Source organism: Gallus gallus, chromosome 1 (genome assembly GCF_016699485.2).
Source record: "Gallus gallus isolate bGalGal1 chromosome 1, bGalGal1.mat.broiler.GRCg7b, whole genome shotgun sequence".
Taxonomy (NCBI): domain Eukaryota; kingdom Metazoa; phylum Chordata; class Aves; order Galliformes; family Phasianidae; genus Gallus; species Gallus gallus.
In genome coordinates this window covers 132,779,339-132,800,666 of record NC_052532.1, presented here as the reverse complement: position 1 = coordinate 132,800,666, position 21,328 = coordinate 132,779,339, and the positions used below count along the sequence as shown (strand labels likewise).

At 40.7% G+C, this 21,328-nt stretch overlaps 2 protein-coding genes and 1 non-coding gene across 9 annotated transcripts in view; 2 read left to right on the top strand and 1 right to left on the bottom strand.

Moving 5' to 3' along the window:
* The window catches only part of LOC107051965 (proline-rich protein 36-like), a 55,818-nt gene that overhangs the window by 5,821 nt on the left and 28,669 nt on the right, over positions 1–21,328 (bottom strand). Inside the window, exon 2 of one of the 2 annotated variants that reach the window (XR_003073301.3) lies at positions 15,971–16,163. The gene's annotated coding sequence lies outside the window, so the exon portion shown is untranslated. Of the gene's footprint in view, positions 1–1,163; positions 7,638–15,970; positions 16,164–21,328 lie in introns of those variants that run through there. The other variant, XR_006931539.1, reaches the window with a different exon arrangement.
* Positions 1–21,328, top strand: part of AFF3 (AF4/FMR2 family member 3) — a 331,214-nt gene that overhangs the window by 298,131 nt on the left and 11,755 nt on the right. For all 6 annotated transcript variants that reach the window (XM_015277796.4, XM_015277795.4, XM_015277794.4 and 3 more), the window contains 5 exons: positions 11,037–11,100; positions 13,801–13,937; positions 15,996–16,067; positions 18,168–18,261; positions 21,214–21,263. In XM_015277796.4, coding sequence (XP_015133282.1) covers positions 11,037–11,100; positions 13,801–13,937; positions 15,996–16,067; positions 18,168–18,261; positions 21,214–21,263 — 417 coding nt within the window. The remainder of the gene's footprint in view (positions 1–11,036; positions 11,101–13,800; positions 13,938–15,995; positions 16,068–18,167; positions 18,262–21,213; positions 21,264–21,328) is intronic.
* On the top strand, positions 17,433–17,543 carry LOC112531643. Its single transcript, XR_003073538.2, has one exon. It is a non-coding gene; the product is annotated as a U6atac minor spliceosomal RNA (small nuclear RNA).

Below are 21,328 nucleotides of genomic sequence, written 5' to 3'. Positions count from 1 at the left end.
AGTGGCTGGCATGAATATTTGGAGGGCTGTCTGCCCCTCCCCACTTCCATTACATCTCTCAAACATCCCTGCTTTCTTCTTCTGAAAATAATTTCAGCTTGTAATTGTCTTCATTTTCTTTGTGGTAAATTAAAACTGCTGGTTCATTTCCCACAATTATATAGGATATGGTATCACTTAGATAAAGGTAAAACTGAAGGTTGGAACCTGAATATCAAGAAAATTCAGGTTTGGTTTTTGTTTTTGTTTTTTTTTTGCCTAATAATATTCTGGGATTAAAATACTGACTTTTCTGGCCAGTGCAGAAGAAATTCTGTTCAAGCTATGACTCAGACCGCCTGAAGCATATACAGCTTCATAAACTGTGTAACCTTTGTACCCAATAACATCACTTGTGCTTATTTACCTAGGGAAACCCTAAGAAAACAGCCCTGTTTTCTACCAGAATGGGGATGTTAATAAATATTGCTAATAATAATTGTAGTAATTGTGATGTTCGTTTACATGAACCTAGTCTTAGAGACAACTAGCGGGATGACAGTATCTCATCAGGAGAATCCAGGTTTCCTACTATAACATATAAGTAATTCCCACAGACTTTAAAATGATGGAACTGTATTGTTGTCTGTCAAGAAGAGAAGGCTGGTGAGATTAATTTCTGTGTACATTCTTGGAAGTCATGAGGAGATGTAAATTCAATAAACGTAATCATTCTTTCCGCTCCTTTTGGAGAAAACTCTCCCCTGTGTATATATGCTCATTTTTGTTCCTTCTCCACTTTCCTCCACGCTATTTTTCAAATTTTTCAACACTTTTATTCAGTGATTTCCATTGAGGAAATTTGAAGCTGCTTAGAAGCACTACCTAAGTCTTCACATCTCTCGAAATACTTGAATCATCTATAATTTACTTGCCACTGTTCAATTTTTCTGCACCTTAAACATGTACATACATGGCAAAAATGTATCAGTATGCCTGATAAAAGTCAAAATGTAGGATGTGCTCATCTGTTTGGATTAGAAAAAATACAGTCAGAAGCACCTACAATAGAACTATCATGTCTTCATCTGATTCTCCATCAAGATGCTGACAAAAAAAACTGGAGGACCATTTTGTGTTCTTTCCCTCTACAATTTTGTCATAAGAAACCTGCTTTTTCTTACCATCTCTGTCATCTAAGAGGCTTTTATCACTTGCTTTCTCCATTAGTGATACATGTGATTTCTGTGGCAGGAATCTTCAGCACAGCTGTTTCACCTTTTCAGGGAGAGATACAATAAAACCATTGGTGTATAGTGCCTTACAGGTAGAATGTCCCCAAGCAATTTGCAGCCCATTAAAAAAAATCTAAAATGCCAAATAAGATGAAACACAGAAGTTAAATATGTCTTAATTTGCCCTTAAAAAACACAAATGTCTAAATGCCTGTTGTGCTAACTAGAGGAGGGAGACTTTCTAGTACTACAACTGTCATCCGCAAGCTGTATCTAGGAAACACCGCTGAATACCAGCTATTCTAGACCTTGATCCTAAATTTACCATAGAGAAGTCACTGAAATGTACCAGATTGGACTGGCTGCAAATGTTAAATGTCAACAAATTTGACTCATGTTAGAAGGATCAAATTAAACACGGCAGCCAGTGTCTTTCAAATCCTTATAGTACCACAGCAGAGGATTTGAAGAAATGCAGTACTGTACATCTAAAGTCACATAGTAATCCTAATGGCAGCATTTTGTTCAAAATGATGCCTATGAAGTATTTCATCTCATAATCCATGAAGTTTGGAATTACTGTAATCTAGCCGTAGCTTTAAAGTCTTCATTTTAATCAGACTCTGTAGTTTGAAAAGACTAAATCTCTTTTATTCTATTTAAAACAATAATTTTTTTGACCAATCGGCGTCTCTGCTTTAGTCTCAATTTATTTTCTCCAGATCATTGACAACAGCTGTCACTGGCAATAAATTGGAACACAAGTAGGTCAATAAAAAGTATATCTTGCTTGGCAGAGTGCTGTACACACATGCATCAAAAATATAAAAGTAAATATAGCTAAGAGTCTTCAAAAGGCAGACAAAATACTGCTTTTCCTGATCTGCCATTGTTTACTGCCTGTTCTTCAAGGTATCCAGCATAGCGCACGTATAAGCGACATCCATGTTGCTCCCAGTATTAATTCATAACAAGATTTCCTGGATTGTTGGCCGTTTCTGACTCCATGAAGAGAACATTTTAAAAGCTACATCATAATGCTTCAAGCCAAATTCAGTCCCGCTGTAATTTCAATGAATGATAGAATTCCCAATAACTGCATTTAGGAACAAGTCTGTTGTCCTTGAAGTGATAAGCACAGACATGCTGTGGGTGCCCGAGGGCACAGTCTCACACCTCCTCCAAACACTGCATGTGTGGTATGAAAAGAGCAGAGCATACTCAGCTTCCCAGCTCTCCTTATGGCTACATCAGAACTTGTTCCTTGGGATTATTTTCTGACTTGCATCGTGGCTTACCCTTTCAAACTTCGTATGTGGTTTGTTTGTTTTTTCACTTCTCTTTGTTTTCTCTTTTTTTCTGGCCTTTTGGGGTCAAAGTAATAAACCTTCCACTTTTTTTTTTCAAGATTTTTTTTTAATCTTTTGTTGAATGTTCTTTCCATGGATTCAGGTGGTACATACACTCAGCAGCTTGATACTGTCCCAGCTTTAAGAATGTATCCTACAGTGAGACAGTATTCCCATCTATAGATAAAACGTATGTCCAAGAAATACTCTGGCTGTAAAGGTATCATGCATAAAGCTCATAAAAAGCTGAAGTGATAACTTCTTACTATATCTCTTAGTTTTGGTTTGGACCCCAAGTCTCTCATTTTCAGTCTCTTTTTCCCTGTTCTTCATTCTCAGTGTGGAAAGGAAAAGGTGCTCTTGGGTTGTGACTCCCACACAGGCAGTGGAAGCCAGCTTGCTTCACCTTGATCAAATTGCCTCAAAGACTCCTGGTATCCTGAAGTATTTTGAAAGATTTCTAGAGTGCTGAGCCCACCCTCAGGAGCACATTTAAGGAAAAGACATACACTCCTCCTTCTTCTCATCAGCCACCTAGACAATTACCTATCAGATAAACCAGTGTCTGCCGTACTAAGTTTGTCACAAATTCATATGCTTACTTTGAAATGTTCTCAATTTCTTGGCTTTGGGCAATTTCAAGACTTCATCTGACAATTCCATTTTATCCCTCCTTCCTTTTAGCTCGTAGCACTGTATTTTCTTATGCATATGCTGCCCATGAGAAAATAACATTAAGTTCCTACCTTGCATCCACTGCTTCTGTGATTAAATAATTGAGTTTCCTGTTCTCTGTACAACCACCTTCCCCCCTTTCTTTATGTCCCTGAGAGAGGGACACTCTCTAGGAGCCTGTTTTGGTGGGAAGTAGATGTTTAAACAACTCCAGCAGGAGATTCCCATGGGATAAAGGATTTATAGCCGTTATACCCTGGTCCCAGAGAAAACACAGGACTGCAGACTTCATTTGAGCTTACACCCTATATTCGTGCCCCTCCTCTCCCTATGGGCAAGTTGTCCAGCACTGCTATGTTTATATGACTGAACTGTCTTCACTCCCCAAAACAAAGAACACTCACTGCCTCCTGAGAACAGCCTTTGGCATGTGCTGTCCTCCAGCTGTGCCCAGGCATTGTCTGGGAGAAAGCTCAAAACTATGCCAAAGAGTATTAGCCATCAAACAGCATGGATGCTCCAATGATAGAGCTGGTATCCTTGCTCTGCTTCTTTCACTAGTGTAGATGGAGCCAAGGTTTCACACGTACTGCCACTCATAATTTCATCCACACCTCACTCATCAGTGCTGGGATCATCAGAGCTGGCTGCCAGGTACTTCCTCTCACAGAAGTATCTTTCTGCCTTTGGTTTGCAGTTGCCTCTTGGGAATTCAGGGTGTATTGCCTGGCATATTAAAACAATGTAAGCCTGGGTAGCTGTGGTCCTACCCTCTCTCCCAGGATTTTGACTGCGTTTCCCTCAGTTTCTACTGAAATTAGTTGATTTCAAAATATTTAACATACAAGAAAAGAGGCACAGCTGTAGTTTAACTGCAAGACTGTAAAGATTTCTTCCTGTTTTTAACACGGGAGCTCGAGTGCCTATTGTTAATACCTTTTTCCTTCCTTCCTTTTTGCATACACACTTTGCCCTTGCGTGTTTTAGTCTAGGTATTGATTTCACATGAGTATCTCTAAGTCATGAATCCGGGTCATGCCCAGGAATTTGTAGTGGAGTTTGACTCTCTTCATCTCTGGTATTTCACTACATTCACATTATTAGTCTGGGGAATTTCGCATTTTTGCAGAAATAAGAACCCCTACTTATCACATGTTTCTTCATTTCATTTAAATTAGAAGCCATTCTTTAATTTTGGCTGCTATTTTTTTGCAACAGTAACTCGCTCTCTAGGTATCTGAACTATTCATCTATTCATCTAATCTGAGCTATTGACGTTGTTATACTAAGCCCATTGAGATGGCAGTTGTGTAGCTGTGTGATTGAGTAAATTTTTCTTACATTTGGCCTGACTCCAATCAGATCCTTTGTTCCTGTCTTTCTGAAATGCCTGTAGCACAAGCATTTAAATGGGTCACCAATACCTTCCCTGCCCTCTCTACAGTTATGCTCCTCTGCTGAACTTTCCAAACGTGCTGGGTCTGCCATAGTGAGCAAGAGACTCCCATAACCAGATACCTGTCTCATACAGTACCATAGGCTCTCCTCCACCCCAGGTGCCATCCCAGGCACAGCAGTTAAGCATGATTTATTTTGAGTTGTGGAATGGCCAGGAGGCCACAATGCATCAGGTGGGACGCTATTTTGTACAGTAATACCTGCTTCCCAGCTTCAGCCCCATTATTTACCCCCAGGATGAGCATCCTTATCTGTGACACAATATGTCAGAAGTGATCCTGGTATATTTTCCAGTGTATCCTTGTCTGAAACAAATAGGCAGGACTGTATACACCGACATTTTACTTTATGTTGTTATCTTGTCCTTACAGGATTTCCTTCTCTTCTTGTATTTAAGGGTCATGGCCTACTGGCACAAATTCCAAACTGGGCATGGGCTGACCCTGGCTATGCCCATTTCTTCTGCTTTGCCTCTGGCTCTGATCAGATTCTAAGGTGGTTCATTCTGCTCTTCTGCTCCCTTCCAGCACACCCACCTTTTAGGGTCTGGATTACTAAAGTGGTGAAACTGGTCCTATATTTAGAATTATGATTTAAGCTGTTTTTATTATCTGCAATTGTTGTACACTAAGGAAGCCCTAGTTTGGTTTTTTATAACACTTCAGCAACATTATCTCTGAAGAGTATTAAAATATGCACTTGGCTACATTTATGATGTTTAATTGAACTTTTATTAGTTTTTTTTTAATGTATCCTCATAAAGCACTATACCACAGTAAGAAATAATGTTCAAGTGGAGGATTATGTAAATGAAGCAGAAAATGCTGTAGTTTAGTATTTAGTTCATATAAAATACAAAAATTAGATGAAAAATGTGCTTTTGAATGCAGTTATAATTAAAATTGTATATTGGAGTCTAAGCCATACTGTACTCTGTAAATACCAGCAGTTGCACTGAGTTTCGAGGAGATTATATTGCAGAAGATGCTGATAAATTACTGTACGAAGTAAGGCTTCTATTGATTCACTTTGTTTGATTCTCTTCCCTTTTTTTTTACTGCATGAGTTTACATTTTTTGCAATTATCTGCTAAACTGGAGTAAATTAAATTCAGAGAAGGTATCAAAAGATGAAGGTGGCAGAGATGCACTGTAATGGCATACAGCTAAATAGGATGCGGAGGGAGAAACATACACACTCAAGCATTTTACCTGGGTAAATACCACTCTTAGGAACTCAACAGCCCGGAAATTCTAAAAGGCTGCTCCTGGAAGGGGAGTAATTACCATGCCCACAGCCATCTCACCTCACGCTGGGATCCTGTGCAACATAACAAGCAATGGAAATGCTGTATTTCCTGCTGGTTTTCGACAAGCTCCCAGAGAAAGTGGTGGCAGTGCCAGTGAGAGGAATTTTGGACAGTAGCAGATTGTTTGATAAATCTCGTCCTGGCTTCAGCCACAGACATGCTACTGAGGCTGCCCTTGTCAAAGTCATAAATGGTTTGAATACCACTGTTGAAAAGGAAGCCTGGCCTTGTTTGTACTATCAGATCTAGCCATGGGGGTTTATTCTGTAAAAGGCTGGATTCTGTTGCAGTACCTAGGTGACTGGCTAGTGTTGACTGAGAATGCATTGAACTGGTTCCAGCGGTACTTGATTGCTTTCCCCAATCAACAGAGTAGGGTAAATTCTCCTCGAGAGCAGCCAGTTTCACATAATGACACTTGATCCCGGGGAGAATTCACCAGCAGCCTGACTTAGTTGGCACTGATGCTTTACACTCTTTCTCTTGCCTTTCAGAGAGATATATGAGAGGCATTAGAGCAGTGTATAAGAACTCTTTTTTGGCTTTGTTGAAGAGGACCATATTTCTACAAGTACCAACAATCAGATATTCAGAAACAAAAGAGTTCCTTGTGCAGTCAAGATTATTAATAGAGATAAAACACTTGTTTGTACCTGTTAATTTGAAGTCAAACTTCTTTTTATATATTTTTTACAAAAAAAAAAAAAAAAAGAGAGAGAGAGAGACCTGAATCCTGTCTGTAAATCTGGATGACAGTGCTGACGCCACTCGATACAAACAGTTGTAAATGACATAGGAGAATCTGACTCAACTGTCTGAAAACTAGAAGTCAGGGAATATCTCTCCATGAGACTTCAGTTTACATTCATGATCAGTAGCATTTGTAGCCTAACAAAGAGACTCCAGTGTTTCTTATACCACTTACATCCTACCCAGTTCCACCAGTAGCCTGGTACCAGTTTAACTCTGTAGAAATTTTCCTTATTTCCGGGCTTTTCAGGCTGTCTGCAGTCTGCAGAAGGATCACAAACTTTAGACCTAAGACCTGAAAAGGAGTTCAGCTACAGATCTTTCTGAATCTCTGGTGTGAGGAAACAGATTTTGTTCTCTTCAAGATATCTCTCAATGAGAACATACAGTATCTGAAATGACGATGCAATGAGATTACCTGCAAATTCTCCAATCTGAGGTTTTCACCAGTTCCATCAAAGTTACAGTTTGAAGGTCAGGCCAAGTACAGGCCAAGTTACAGATGAAATTTGGATGAACCATGAAGTTAGTAAGAGATACGTGTTCTCAGTCACTGTAACTTACAGGTCTGTAAGATCAGACTATGCTTAATAGAATATAATAGAATATTTTATGAATGTCGTAGATGTGAAATACACAGTATGCAATTCTGAGTAATTAATTTATGCTTCAGCTTTCTCATGTGTCTTCATATGTCCATGAGCTGAGGTAGCCTACTCTCTTCTTTTCTTATTTGTCGACCCACTGTCTGTTTCTTCACTTCATGGCATAATAATTTAAGCTAGTGTACTGGATTTAAAAGGACAGCTTTCCATGTACAACAGTGGGAATCTAGGGAATCTAAACAAAACTGAATTTGAATCCTTTCTTTCCCATTAAAAAAAAAAACAAAAAAAAACCCCTAACTTCAAGTACATCCCTATTTTGTTTCTAAAATGATGCAAGCAATCTGTGCCATGTACACAAAGGTGTATTAAATCTATAGAACTTCTCAGCTTTCAATTTCATCTAGCATGTACATTTGTAATCTGAATTGAAAGATAATTAACATGAAGTGATCCGCTGAAGAAGAGTATTGCATAGATAGCATTAACAGATCAGAATTTGATGTGGCATGGTTATTAACGCTTTTGAACAAATATTGGAAGAAAACATACTCGATGTATTTTTTTCCTAACGAATCTTAATTTCTGTTAGGCATACTCAGATTTGTATATCATCAGTCTTGTATTTTTCCTATGAAAGTATCTACACATCCACACTGTGGATATATATACGGTGCTTAACAATTATATTTGAATACTTCCATCTTTATATTAAGCTTTCCCCCAAACAGCTGGTTTCAGTAGAAACTGATGACTTTGATTTTCACACATTGCATTCTGGTTAGCTACCCCATAGCAGGGCCCTCTTGGTTCAGTCATGTACATGCCTCCTGCCGATGCTCTCAGCTGCTGAGCATAACTCTGGAGAATAAATCCTGCTACAAGTTAAAAAACATTCTACAATTGTCTTATTTATGAGTAGACCGTAATTACATTGTGTTATCTCACTTGGTTTTTACAGCTTCTTTCCGTGCTTCAAACAAGCAAATTATACAGATGGTTTTGGGTGTCACATGGGAGGGTATATTGCAAAGAACATATTTTAATGACCAGAGTTTGAAAGGATCATGCAAAGTTCATCACTTCGATCATTTCAGAGAGCTAAGACAAGACCACTGCATTGCTGATGTGCTCTGCTTTGCTTTGTTTTTTGTCACTTCAGTGTGAACAATCTTACCTAGGTTATAGCACAAGACTAAGATAGACAGGACGTAGTGATTTTAAAAGGTCTTTCAATGGTTCTGAGAACATGGTTTTTCCCATTGAGCTAACACTGTTTCAGTGTCTAGTACTTCTTAAGTACTTGAGTACTGTGTTCAGTTTTGGGCCCCTCACTACAAGAAAGACATTGAGGCCCTGGAACATGTCCAGAGAAGGGCAACAAAACTGGCGAGGGGTCTGGAGCACAAGTCTTACAAGAAGTGGCTGAGGGAGCTGAGATTGCTCAGTCTGGAGAAGAGGAGGCTCATGGGAGACCTCATCACACTCTACAATTTTCTGAAGGGAGGTTGTGACAAGGAGAGGATCAGCCTCTTCCCCCGGGAAGCAAATAGGACCTGAGGAAATGGCCACAAGTTGCGCCAGGGGAGATTTAGATTAGATATAAGGAAAAACTTTTTCTCTCAAAGAGTGGTCAGGCACTGGAATGGCCTGCCCAGGGAGGTGGTGGAGTCACTGTCCCTGACAGTGTTCAAGAGGCATCTGGATGAGGTGCTACGAGATATGGTTTAGTAGCCTAGGGGATAGTAATGGCGATAGGAGGACGGTTGGACTAGGTGATTTTTTAGGTCCTTTCCAACCTTGTGATTCTATAATTCTATGATTCTGTAACTGAGCAAAACCAAATCCAGATGGTTTGTGTTGTTAAGGTAATGTTAGCATCTTCCTGGGTACAGAAAGTATTGGCAGCTGCAGTAGGTTACGGGATGCTGGGACAGAAACCTGTCTTTAGTCCTCTTTCTGCTGGGGAGCTGGGGAAAAATCCCACTCTGAGGGAGAAGAACATTTTAAAGATGGAACAAATGAACTATTTTTCTGCATATCATCAAACTATTTAGGACAGATGTCATTCAAAATTACTTAGGATCCAAATTTTATTCCTCTCTGATGATATTTAGCCTTCAAAATAAGAGTTATGACTAACCTTCTGCGATATAATTAAATCTCCTTGAAACTGTGTGCATGAAAGAAGAAGGAACACAGACACAGTGGCAAATAGCCCTACTGATTCAAGGAAGTAGATATGGTTGTCCTCTTGTGTCAAGATGCTCCACCTTGTTCCCACTAATCTGTTGTGAATCTGAAAGCGTTCTTACTGCTGTCAGCAAGAGTTTTTGTCTCATACGCTGACTTCAGTTTTTAGATCTGTATCTTCTCTGACTCGTACATTTGTTTTAACAAACGTTCTGAGAAATCCTAATTAAAAACATACATATATATTAGGATTGCTACACTGCAGTAATACCATAATACCCTATTTTTTACAAAGCCATGCATTTAAAATCATGAATGGTGGGAATATTGTTATTCTCTGGATACTTAGCAATATCCCATTTTCATTAGAAAATGCCTAAAGGATGACTCGAAGCAATTGTAAGAGAACAATTTTGCAGGGAAAAACTTCTCAGAGTGACAAGGATATGGCAGTAACCTCAGTATGTGCTGAGATGAACCAGGACATGTTTTAGCTGAGTAGGAGAAAGGCCATGTCTCACACAGATGAGACTGGAGGAATCTTCATGGTCAGGACATACGAAGACTTTTTTGAGAATTGAAGATGCTGTGTTATGCACTAAAATGACATGGCAAATTGCTTCCCTCCATTGAGAAAAGTGCAATAGGGAGAAGATGAAGAAACCTGTTTCAGCTGTGAGGGCTCAGTGAATTGGTCACCAAGCACTGCCAGGGAGACAGCACTTTGTGTTTTCAGTTTGAATAGAAGTGGATTAGTCTGGATCAGAAATGGTCTTGTGAATTTCAGCACAGAGACAGCAACTGAATTTGTGCCCTGCAGTCAGTAGGTCAGGTAGGTTAAGGATGGAATGGAGTCTCTGAGATCTATTTGAGGAGAAATCAATGGAGAGTTTGACACAAGTAATGCCAGTGGCATGCAGCTGGCAGCCTAGCACCGTGTCACAGATGAACTCCAGGCAGCAAAAGCAAACAGCACTCCCAGTGTGCTTACAGATAAGGAGAAGGGGGGATGAGGTTGAGGCAGGCAGATTCAGTGTGAATTTTTGAAGTGGGGAGATGAAACACACTTGTTTTGTAAGGAAGGAGAAGCCGAGGCAAATGACAGCGTACAGGGAGGAGTAGAAAATGAGGTAAGCAAACACAAGGGAGAGGAGAAGATGGAATAACTTGTTCCGCTTAATGCTTGCATCCATTTGGTAGATCAAAACTGCACTAATTTGGGAAGCAGTTTATACAATCCATAAAAATGCATTTTATTAGCTTTTTTTGCTTTGAATCACTGACTTCTAAAGAATGAGAACAGCCATAAATGCTATTGTCTCCACAGGCAGCAATTTGAAAATATAAGATGCATGGTTACATGATAAGTGTATTTTCTTCATAAAAAATGTTTGCAAATCAGGTTTAAAATAAGGGAAAAATAACCTGAAAATATTCTTCACTTCAGCAAATAATAAAGTGTCTTCTTATTTTCCCCTGGTAGGCCACGCAATGCAGATTACTTTATGCAGGAAGCTAAACGGAAGAAACATAAAGCAGATGCGATGGTGAGAATATTTTCTTTCCAGTTATGTTGCTCCAAATTATTTTTGTAATGCAGTTTCTTCATCAGCGCGATATTGCTGGGGTAATTATAAAATCTATTATAAGGATGGCTAGGCTTGTTAAATTAAGAAATGTTTATATAATCAAATGTTCATAGCCCAGTAAACTATGACTTAACAAATAATGACTTACTGAGATAAAGGCCTGGATAAATAAAAATTTCCATTTATCCCTACGCTTTAATTAGCAACTGTAGTAATAGAGACTGTATAGTTGCATGCTATACTGTGTGTATCCACATACCTTTCTTCTCAGTTTAACAAGCTGGCTAGGCCCCATAATTATAGTCCAGGTTGGTCTGGTGCTCAGGGAATCTGCCCTTTCTTTGAAAAGTTTTGCCTCTCCAGTGCCAAAAGAATCTTCCTTTCATGACAAACCCTCTGTAAGACAACCAGCAGCACATGAGGAATCCATTTAACCCTGCAGGAACATGTTTCACACACAGGAGTGTTGCAACAAACAGGTTCTTGTCTCCAGCTTTGTCGTGCCTAGAAAAATAGCCAGTAAGACCTTCTTGAGAAAGGGGAACCTGAGGCTTTATGGAGCGCTGAATGGATCCCCATCTTTCCAAACAGAAGGGTGCAATGAAGCACATGGTGCTCCAGGAGAGCTCCACTTAGTCATCTCTTGCCTTTCTCCTAGCCTGTGTTAGTCCAGCACAGTGAATAAGCTAGCACAGCTTTAAAATGCCAGCCTCTGGTATGGCAGATGCAATATATGTGGTGGGACTCAGCATGAGCATGGCTGTCTTGCAAGTAGAAGTAGCTGCAGTCCTGCCTTGCCCTGCGTGACAGACACATTGTGGTCACAGGAGCAGGAAAGAAGAAAGGTAGCTCACAGTCTCTCTTTCTTCACCTCTTTTTCTTAGCTGTGCAGGGTGTAAAATGGCCAAGGGAGCTGTAGCAGGCCCTTAATTTAGGACACTAGCACGCAGTTTTACACTCTAGCTGTGTTTATTAGCACAAATTTCCATGGTTTATTCAGTTCCATATTAAAGAGAGTCTTAAATCAGAAAATATTGTGGAAAATTACAAATGGTGCATTTTAGTGTGTTGCTTTAAACAAAATGGAAAAAAAAAATCACTTAATATGCAAAGGAAATTCTGAATTCTGTCTTAGCCTGAAGAAAAATGTTTTTATAGTAAACTCCCAGAAATAGGAGGTGCAAGTGTTACACTCTGCTCTGACACAAATTTCCTACATGAAAGTCACTTAGGCATAGCTTAAATAGCCTCCCATCAGCACTAGGTGATAGAAATATCCTTCACATTCAGCCTTCCTTTGCAGTGGACCAGCTCCTTACTGACAGTGAATCACTCTTCACAAGTACTTCCCCCTTCCTTGAGTGTGTAGGGATCCTGGAGGGAAATGGGAGCACTTTGAATCACCTTGCTGGGCTCGATACCTCCTATTTTGGCACTGTAATACCTAATATAAGCACTTAGAGTGAGCAGCCTGAAAATGACTCCAAGTCTCTCTGCTCCTTAGTTCCCCATCTGTGAAATTGGGATAATAGCACTTCCACCTGCAGAAGAGCGTCAGGGAGAGAAATATAATAAAAAGTTTGTGAAATTCTCCGGTATGATCGCAACGGGAGTCATATAAGAACCTAAAATAGATTGAAGCCAGTGTGCCATTCCAAAGTTACTATTTAAAATCTTTATCCCTTAGAAAAGAATAAGGTCCATTAACCTTTCACTACATGCATCAGATTTCAACCAAATGCATCCAGTCCATTAATGGGCTTTACGTACCGCAGGAGTTCTGACTGAAGGAAAGACAAGTCAGGACAGAGAGATAATAGTATGATTCATCTCTACCCACATCAAAAATGAAATTCTGGGACCAGATAAGTGGTATATAAGTGTACACATATGAACTGTATGTGCATATGTGCATATACACTATTATTGAGGACAAAAATGTTCATATATATATGTTTAAGCACACAAACATGTGGAGTCAAAAAAGTACAGAAAATAAGAGAACAAACTGAGTGAGGAAGAAGGATGGCATGAAAAGCTGAGAGAGTACGGTAGTCCCTAAAAGAGGAGGAGGATATAGAAGGCAAAATCCTTACAAGAGGTCAAGCAGTGCTGAAAATGGTAGGAATGAAGAAGAAATGAGAATGGAGATGAGCCTTTGAATAAGAGAGATTTAGTAGTCAAAATATTTAACTCCTATTCTCTTAGTTCAAGATAATCATTACCTTCGTTTGTTGACTGATGAAAGACTGCATCTGCAAAGAAGTGTGAAACCATTTTTAATGGTAAGGACACTTGATAGCTGAGGCAAAAGGCCTGATGTTGAGTTCACGGGATTTCCAGCACTGGAGAGCTTTGACAAACATCTGCCAGGAATGTCTTAGGCAGAGTTGATCCTTCTTTTGACACAAGAGTGTGGACCAAATAACATCTCGTAGCCTTTTTCAGCTCTGCTTTCTGTCTTATGATTTTCGCTGATGCACAGGGTTTGAAGGGCTTTAGCTTTCTCATAGGAAAATTTATGAATCTGAAGATATACTGACTTGTGTCAAGTTTATAATTCACACTGAGAAAATCTCACATTGCGAAAATCCCATCAAATGTAACCATATCTTGATGACTGCATTATTTCTATGTGTCCTTATTTTTTCCCTCTAGGTGGAAAAGTTTGGAAAGGCACTGAATTATGCAGAAGCAGCACTATCGTTTATTGAGTGTGGAAATGCAATGGAACAAGGCCCAATGGAATCTAAATCCCCCTATACAATGTATTCAGAAACAGTTGAACTCATCAGGTAGGAAGGGAGGAGACAACCACAGGGGTTACTCTGTTCATGCAAATATGCTCATCTACTTTATCGTATTATTTCCTAGAGACAGTAAATGGGGAGAAGTGAGGACTTCCCAGGTGCCTCGTCAGTCATATGTAACACAAATGGATAATCTGTGATGTCATTGGAAATTAAATTAGGAAATGGTGTAGAATGCAAAATAAACAAAACTTTTAATATTATTAGAGCTGCAAATTACTTAAAGAGGTTCAAGGTGTAAGTCCAGTGCTCCTCAAAAGGGGAAAAAACTGCATCCTAATACCAGAACACTCTCATGGAGTGATCATTTGCAAAATGCTTTAACATGTTTAAGACTACAGTTTAATTGTTACCTGAAAGATGTGAACAGCCATAGAAAAATGGGCATTTGGGGCCCATTTAGTGCGTGTTCTCCTACTGAAGCTAGTGGACTCCTGAAAACAGGAGTTTTCCACCTCACACTTAGACAGACCCCCGCATTTACTCAGCTACATGGCTATTCAAACAGCACAGTCCAGAATACAGTCCTACCCACAATTCCTCCGAGGAAAGTTTCTTTCTTCTAAGTCCTTTCCTCTATTGTAATTTGTACTAATAGTTAATATTGAGAGCGCTGCTAGAGAAAAATAGGTCAAACTCATCCCAGCATCTGAGTGACTCTCTGCAAGAGAAAGTCCAGCAGCACAGAAAGCTGCACTGTCAGTGACCATGGCATAATTCCTTAGGACAGTCAACCATGCAGGTCTCATGAGCACTAAGGTCATAGTAATTAAAACCTTTCATATTTAGTCATATTCATTATGAAGCAAAGCTCCTTAAACAATTGCATTCTTTTGGAGCTCTTTTTGGAGCGTTGATGCAATCATTTTCTCACATACGTTAACAATTCCATTGGCATTTTATTCCACTTAGGGCTGTCTTCTCATGCATTTCAGTGGATTGAGGCCAGCTTTCTAACTGGAAGATTGTTAAACAAAGTAAAATACTTTTTTTCAGTAGGAGAGTAGAATACTGCATCTCTGCATCTCTTCCCTTCTTTTTTTTTTTTCAGTACTTGTGCCATCACAGGCAGAGAGCTCTTCCTTTGTCTTCCCTGTCTTTTCTCATGATAGCAGACGTATGGTCCTAACTCTGGAAATGAATTTTGCTTGCAGATTCATAGCTTTCAATAATGTATGTAGCCGTGGTTGTGTAGTAGTGTGAATTACTGTTGATCTCACTTGCTGCAGCTTAGAAAAATAAGCTAGGTTTACTAGGTACACCTGTTAAAACAAAATGCTCATACTGAATCTTTGCACAGGTACCGGGATTAGAGTTTGAAAGCAAAGATAAGAAAAACCACAGGCAGCTAATTATGGGGAGCAGGTATTTTTCTGGAAGCGAGCCCAGAAGTGCTGTGTTGTCCTAACCTTGTCCATTGTTCAGGTATTCAGCTGGAAGCCGAGATTTCCAGAAACTAATTTATGATTGCATAGCACATACACTCTCGAAACAGCAGTGTTACCACTGTGGATGTTTAATATTTATAGAATTTGAGTGTAATGTCATATGTGCAAAAATAGCTCTGAGCTACAAGTTCCCCCTGTGCCGTGCTCTGCTTGGAGGCACAAATCTGGGTAGACACGCTTGGAATTGGCAGGGTGAGGGCAGCACCAGCGTCAAGACAGGCTGTCACCTGCCTTCAAACACTGCAAAAACCTGCCTGCATGAACTCTGTGTAACTGGGCCTCCCCGGCGGCGGAGGTTATTTCGGTAGGGCAGCACAGCGAGCCAGGAAGCAGCACCTTGCCAGCTGGGCTTCCCTCTGCACTGATCGATGGTTCGGGGGGAGTAACTGCTGTATAAGGAGTGCAGGGAGGCACCGTTAATGGCAAAATAGTTCCAAAACACAACCAGAAAAGGACATGTGTGTTTGGTAACTTGAGCAGATGTGTATAACGGGCCAGCTCAAATTACATTGGTCAGCATAGCTCTTGTAGGAGCTGATCAGTAAAATAAAGCTGTGTCAGTTTACTCACATGGGCTTCTTTCCTTTTGCTTAAGGTACGCAGTGAGACTAAAAACCCACTCAGGCCCCAACGCCACGCCAGAAGACAAGCAGTTGGCAGCACTATGGTTAGTAGATCACCATTTCCTCAAAAGGCTCCTTTTCTGCAGGGAGACGGTTCTTGAAAATCAGACGCTGGACGCAGCCAGATAGGATTATGTTGTCTGTTGAAAGAAAGAGCATACTTTCAGCTCTGGGAAGGTCCAGCCCTCATATCACTGCAGCAGGTCTGCATTCTGCTTCCGTAAATAAGCAATTCATACTTATTGACTGTGACAGGTCAGCTATCGTACATCAGCGTAATTAATTTTTAAATGCCCGATGGTTTGTTGTTTTTATGAGAGTTTGGCCATTGCTTTGTGGCTGACATTTAGGCTCTATAATCGTAAATTACATTTACATTACGTGAAGAGAGAGACGGTGATGGCGATAATTAAACCTCTTGGATTCCCTCCCAAACGGAGATTTCGGGATATGCGCACGTACCTCACATTCTGTAGGGTGGCTGCTGATGGCTAGCAAGATGCTAAAATGTTGTTAAAATCAAATTTGAATTTAATATCTATGTAGTTAATACATCAAATACCTATTACATGGTTACTGATTCTCAGTAAGTGGACATTTACAATCAGCAAGTGTGTTTTTAACATCTATTAACCATCTGTTAAAAACCCAAACCGAACGCATCTTCATCCTCCGTAAATAAAAGAGTCCTAATTAATCATTTGTATAAAAAGAACCCAGGATTCAGAGGTGCGCGCTCCTTTTAAACGCTCTTCCTTTGTCACCAGTCTCCTGCGCGGTCGGGGGGAGCACCGGGCACGGGAATTGCTTTAAAAATGCTTAGGTGGGGAATTACTAAAAAAGAAACGGGGAGAAGAGCGGTGAGGGGGAGCAGGCCGCTCCCTCCCTCCTGCTGCCTGCCAGCCGCTGCCCGTCTGCCGAGCCGAGGCTGTCCTCCAGCGGCGGGCGGCCGCAAGTCGCCGGCTGCGGGCTGAGAGGGCCGGCGTAGCGCTTCCCCACAGGCAGCTCTCATCCTCGGGGGCTGTGTGGGGCCTGGGCGGGAACAGGGCTAGGCGTGCCTGCCTCCGTCTGCTCGGAAAGGCTGCTGGGCACACGCGAGATAGACCCAGAATGGCTCGTTGGTTATACAGGCTGCTGGAGTGCAGGAGCAGGATGAGGCACCCCAAAGGGCTGCCATTGCGTTTGCAACGAGAAATAAATTTAAAGATAAAATCTTTTTGGGTTCCAGGCTAATAATGACTTCTTCATGGGAGAGGCCTTTGGCCAAGCATGAGTGCGTCAAATTCAGGGCTAAGACCTGGGAACCAAGCTGCACAAACCCTTCTGAGCACAGTCTGCTTGGTGGCTCTCTTCATGGCCTGCCATGGCCATGGCACCTAACCTAGCCTTGCTCATGAATCCACTGCAAAGTGTGAAGGACCATTAGCAGTCCTCTTTATAAGGATGGAGGCCCTAGTGGCCTGTACAGCATGCATACGGTTAGGGCACTGCCACCTACTTTGTGGCATCTTACCATGTTTGGATATGGAGCTGTTGGAGCGGGTCCAGAGGAGGGCCACGAAGATGATCAGAGATCTGGAGCACTCCCCCTATGGAGACAGGCTTGGGGAGCTGGGCTTGTTTAATTTGGAGAAGAGAAGGCTCTGGGGAAACCTCAATGCAGCCTTCCTGAACTTGGAGGGAGCTTGCAAACATGAGGGAGACCAACTTTTTACACAGTCTGATAGTGGCTGAACAAAGGGGGAATGGCTTTCAACTAAGAAAGGGGAGATTCAGGTTAGATGTTAGGAAGAAATTCTTTACTCAGAGGGTGGTGAGGCGCTGGCACAGCTGCCCAGAGAAGCTGTGGTGCCCCATCCCTGGAGGCGCTCAAGGCCAGGTTGGATGGGGCCCTGGGCAGCCTGAGCTGGTGGGGGGCAGCCCTGCCCATGGCAGGGGGTTGGGGCTGGGTGAGCTTTGTGGTCCCTTTCCAACCTCAGCCATTCTGTGATTCTGTGATAAGTAAAATGGAACAGAACAGTGAACTTAATAGTAAGCAAAGTGCCACCAGTCTTCCACTGCATATTAGTTCGAGAATTTAAGATAATTCGTAGGGATTACTGTTTGGGGGCACACTTCACCTCCTCCTCTGCCTTTTATTGCAGTTACCGCTGCCTGGCCCTTCTGTACTGGAGGATGTTCCGACTCAAGAGAGACCATGCTGTCAAGTATTCTAAAGCGCTTATTGAGTATTTCAAGGTACCTTTTTTTTAACATATTCTAAAATCAGTGTGTTGTTATAGTAAATACATTTTAATAAAAACAATAGCCGTGCTGGGGTTAGTTCTTGTCCCACAAAGTTGGTAGGAGCACTGTTATAGACTCCCATGGCAACACTTAATCACTGGTTAGTTACGTTGCCTTCACAAGGGACCCTCTTTGCAATATACAAGTCATGTCCCTTCAGGAAGGCTAAGAAATTTATTGTACTAACAGACATATTCAGGTTAGTCTTAATCAATTATCTAGTGCTAACCTGCTCTGTTGTAAGTAGATTTTGGAGATTTTGCTCCAAGAATTGGATGCCCCATCCCTGGAGGCATTCAAGGCCAGGCTGGATGTGGCTCTGGGCAGGCTGGTCTAGTGGTTGAAGACCCTGCACATAGCAGGGGGGTTGAACTTAGGTGAACATTGTGGTCCTTTTCAACCCAGGCCATTCTATGATTTTATGATTCTATGAATCCCCTCCAGGATTACATTTTCCACTAGACTTCCTGTGAGCTGAAGACTTTGATCTGTATCAGTCCTCAGCTGCAGGGCTTCCCCTTAGTAGCATCTGTAGGTAAGGCAGTGCAGTGGGACATGTCCCAGTGACCCAAGCAACTGGCAAAGAGACCACACAGACTTCAGTGGGAGTTGTACAAAAGCACCAGAGAGCAACCAAGCCACCTGCCATGTAGTTGACAGAGCACCACTGGCTTCCCCTTCCTGCTTTACTTTGTGTGCTGCTGCTTCCTATCTCCAGTCCCTGCCTGGTCTACAGCCTAGTTATTTTGAATACAACAGGAAGTCATTCAAAGCATTTTAATCTATTTTATTTGACAGGCAACCTTTTTCTGAAAGTACTCAAGGACAGAACCTTTATGGTGGAGCCCTCCTAGCAGTCAGCCCATCCAGCATTTAATCCACAAGGAAAGAAAAATAGCCTCCATCTTTCTAATTAAATAAATATGTACATATAAATGCTTTAAGACAAACTGCTTTGGGAACCGGAACAGCCATTTGTCTTTAAACACAGGGCTCCTTTTTTTCTTTTTTCTTTTTTTTTTTTTCCAGAGGAATGTACCTTGAAATGAAAAACATCCATCCTTTGACATTTTGTTAATAAAAAAATTTCAAATACAACCACGAACATTCATGACCAGATTTTAAACACATGAAGACAGTGAAGGAAATTGACAGATCTGTTATTGTCAAACTGAAATTGAAGTCACTGTAATTGCTTCTTAAAATTTAGCAATATATAATTCAACATGTTATGTTTCTCTAACAATGACTTGATTTCAGGGGAAAGAAATATGTGCCAATTATAACACTTTCTTTACCAATTCAGAGAATGCCTGCATTAAGAACAGTATGGTCAGGCTCTCAACCATGTAAAATGTCTCTTACTCGCAGACAGAAACTGTTTCACAGCAAACATAAAATGGACTTACACTCTGTTACAGACAAGATGAGCTTGTTTTCTGCAAAGCTCCTGCTGATATAATGATAGCATAGTTTCACATTAGTAAGTATTCTCACCTTTGAAAGTAAAAATAGGGAAAAAAAAATCCATTTGCCATAATTTTCAGTGGAAAACAAGCCAATTCTCCACTCATTTCATATTTGGTATCTAAAAGCTTTCAAAACCAAGTGATGTGAAATGCTGACTGCATTAAGAGCTTCCACATATATTATCAATCAAAGAACGGTTTTAAACTATTTCACACATATTTTCAAGGAAAATTGGACACACTTCTATTTTAAACAAGAAAAAAAAACTTATTAAATCTTCTTTTAAGTATTTTATTTCCATTATATTAAAAAAAAAAAAAAAAAGCAAGTAATGTAGCAGAGAATTAAAAAAAAAAAAAACAGCCAACGTGAGAAAAAAGGTGTGGGAAGCTGTACGGTAAGGCAGAGGCTACTTAAATTTACAGTGGAAGTATCCTTGATTCCAGTTCAGTTTTCTCATTTTCCTGCCTCCAGCTCTGTAAGTAAGTAACACACGCTCAGTTACACTAGAAAGATGAAGGCCAGTGGTTCTGAAAAAGACACACACACAAAAAAAACCAAACACTGAAGGAAAAGGCCACGCTGCGACACTCCAGAGCTATTTCTTCATACCAGTAATGCAGAAGGCCAGGTGTCAAAACGCAGTTTTGGTGTGTGGGAACACTTGAAGGAATGCAGAGGATGCATCAAAACTGGGAAAATAAGCTTTTTTTTAGGAGCAGCTCAAGCAGTGTGCCCATCTTACTGGAGAGCCATTAAGTTAACGTGATCGTTGTGTATATAGAAACATTACTGATAATGCCAGATGACGTGCAGTTTTGCTGGCACAGGACCAACAAAACCCTAAAACACTGAAGTTAAGAAAGTTCAGTCTTGAAATCTTGAAGTAGAACCCATTTTCCTAATTCAGAGGCCTACTGAACAATAGAACAGGACAAAGGAGAGCAAGGACAATAGTGTCTTAGGACTTCTATGTGCCTAGCTATCTTTTATTGAAAGGAAAAAAAAAAGATTCTGGTTGATGTTCCATGATTGGTGGAAATGAGACATTACATGATCGAATGTCCTGCAGGATTGCTCACGGCCTTCTGGTGTTCTGGTTTTCTCTATCACAAGAAATTCCAGCCTAAACCAGACAAGGAGTCCTAGCACTTTCTTCTGGACTCCCAGGATTTTTGTGAAAAGGTTGAGCATCAGCGAGAGGGTTTTCCTAGCCAAACCCCACCTCAGGATGTTTAATAGAATGTGATTTGAGTCTGTGCTACAGCACTGCTTCACCAAACCAGGCTCTCTGGGTTAATTGCATCATGAGACTTGAATACATCTGTCTGCACAATCTTTTCTTTATATTCCTTTACTTTTATATTGTCTGCTGTTCTTCATTTCATATTTTTACATTAATTATATGCATTACTACTTATTTTTCCTTTACAGAATTCATCAAAAGCCGCCCAGAACCCATCTTCTTGGGGCAACAGTGGAAAGTAAGTTCACCTGTTGCACAGGAACTTAGAACATACTGACTGTCAGGTGTTACATTTTCTTACCT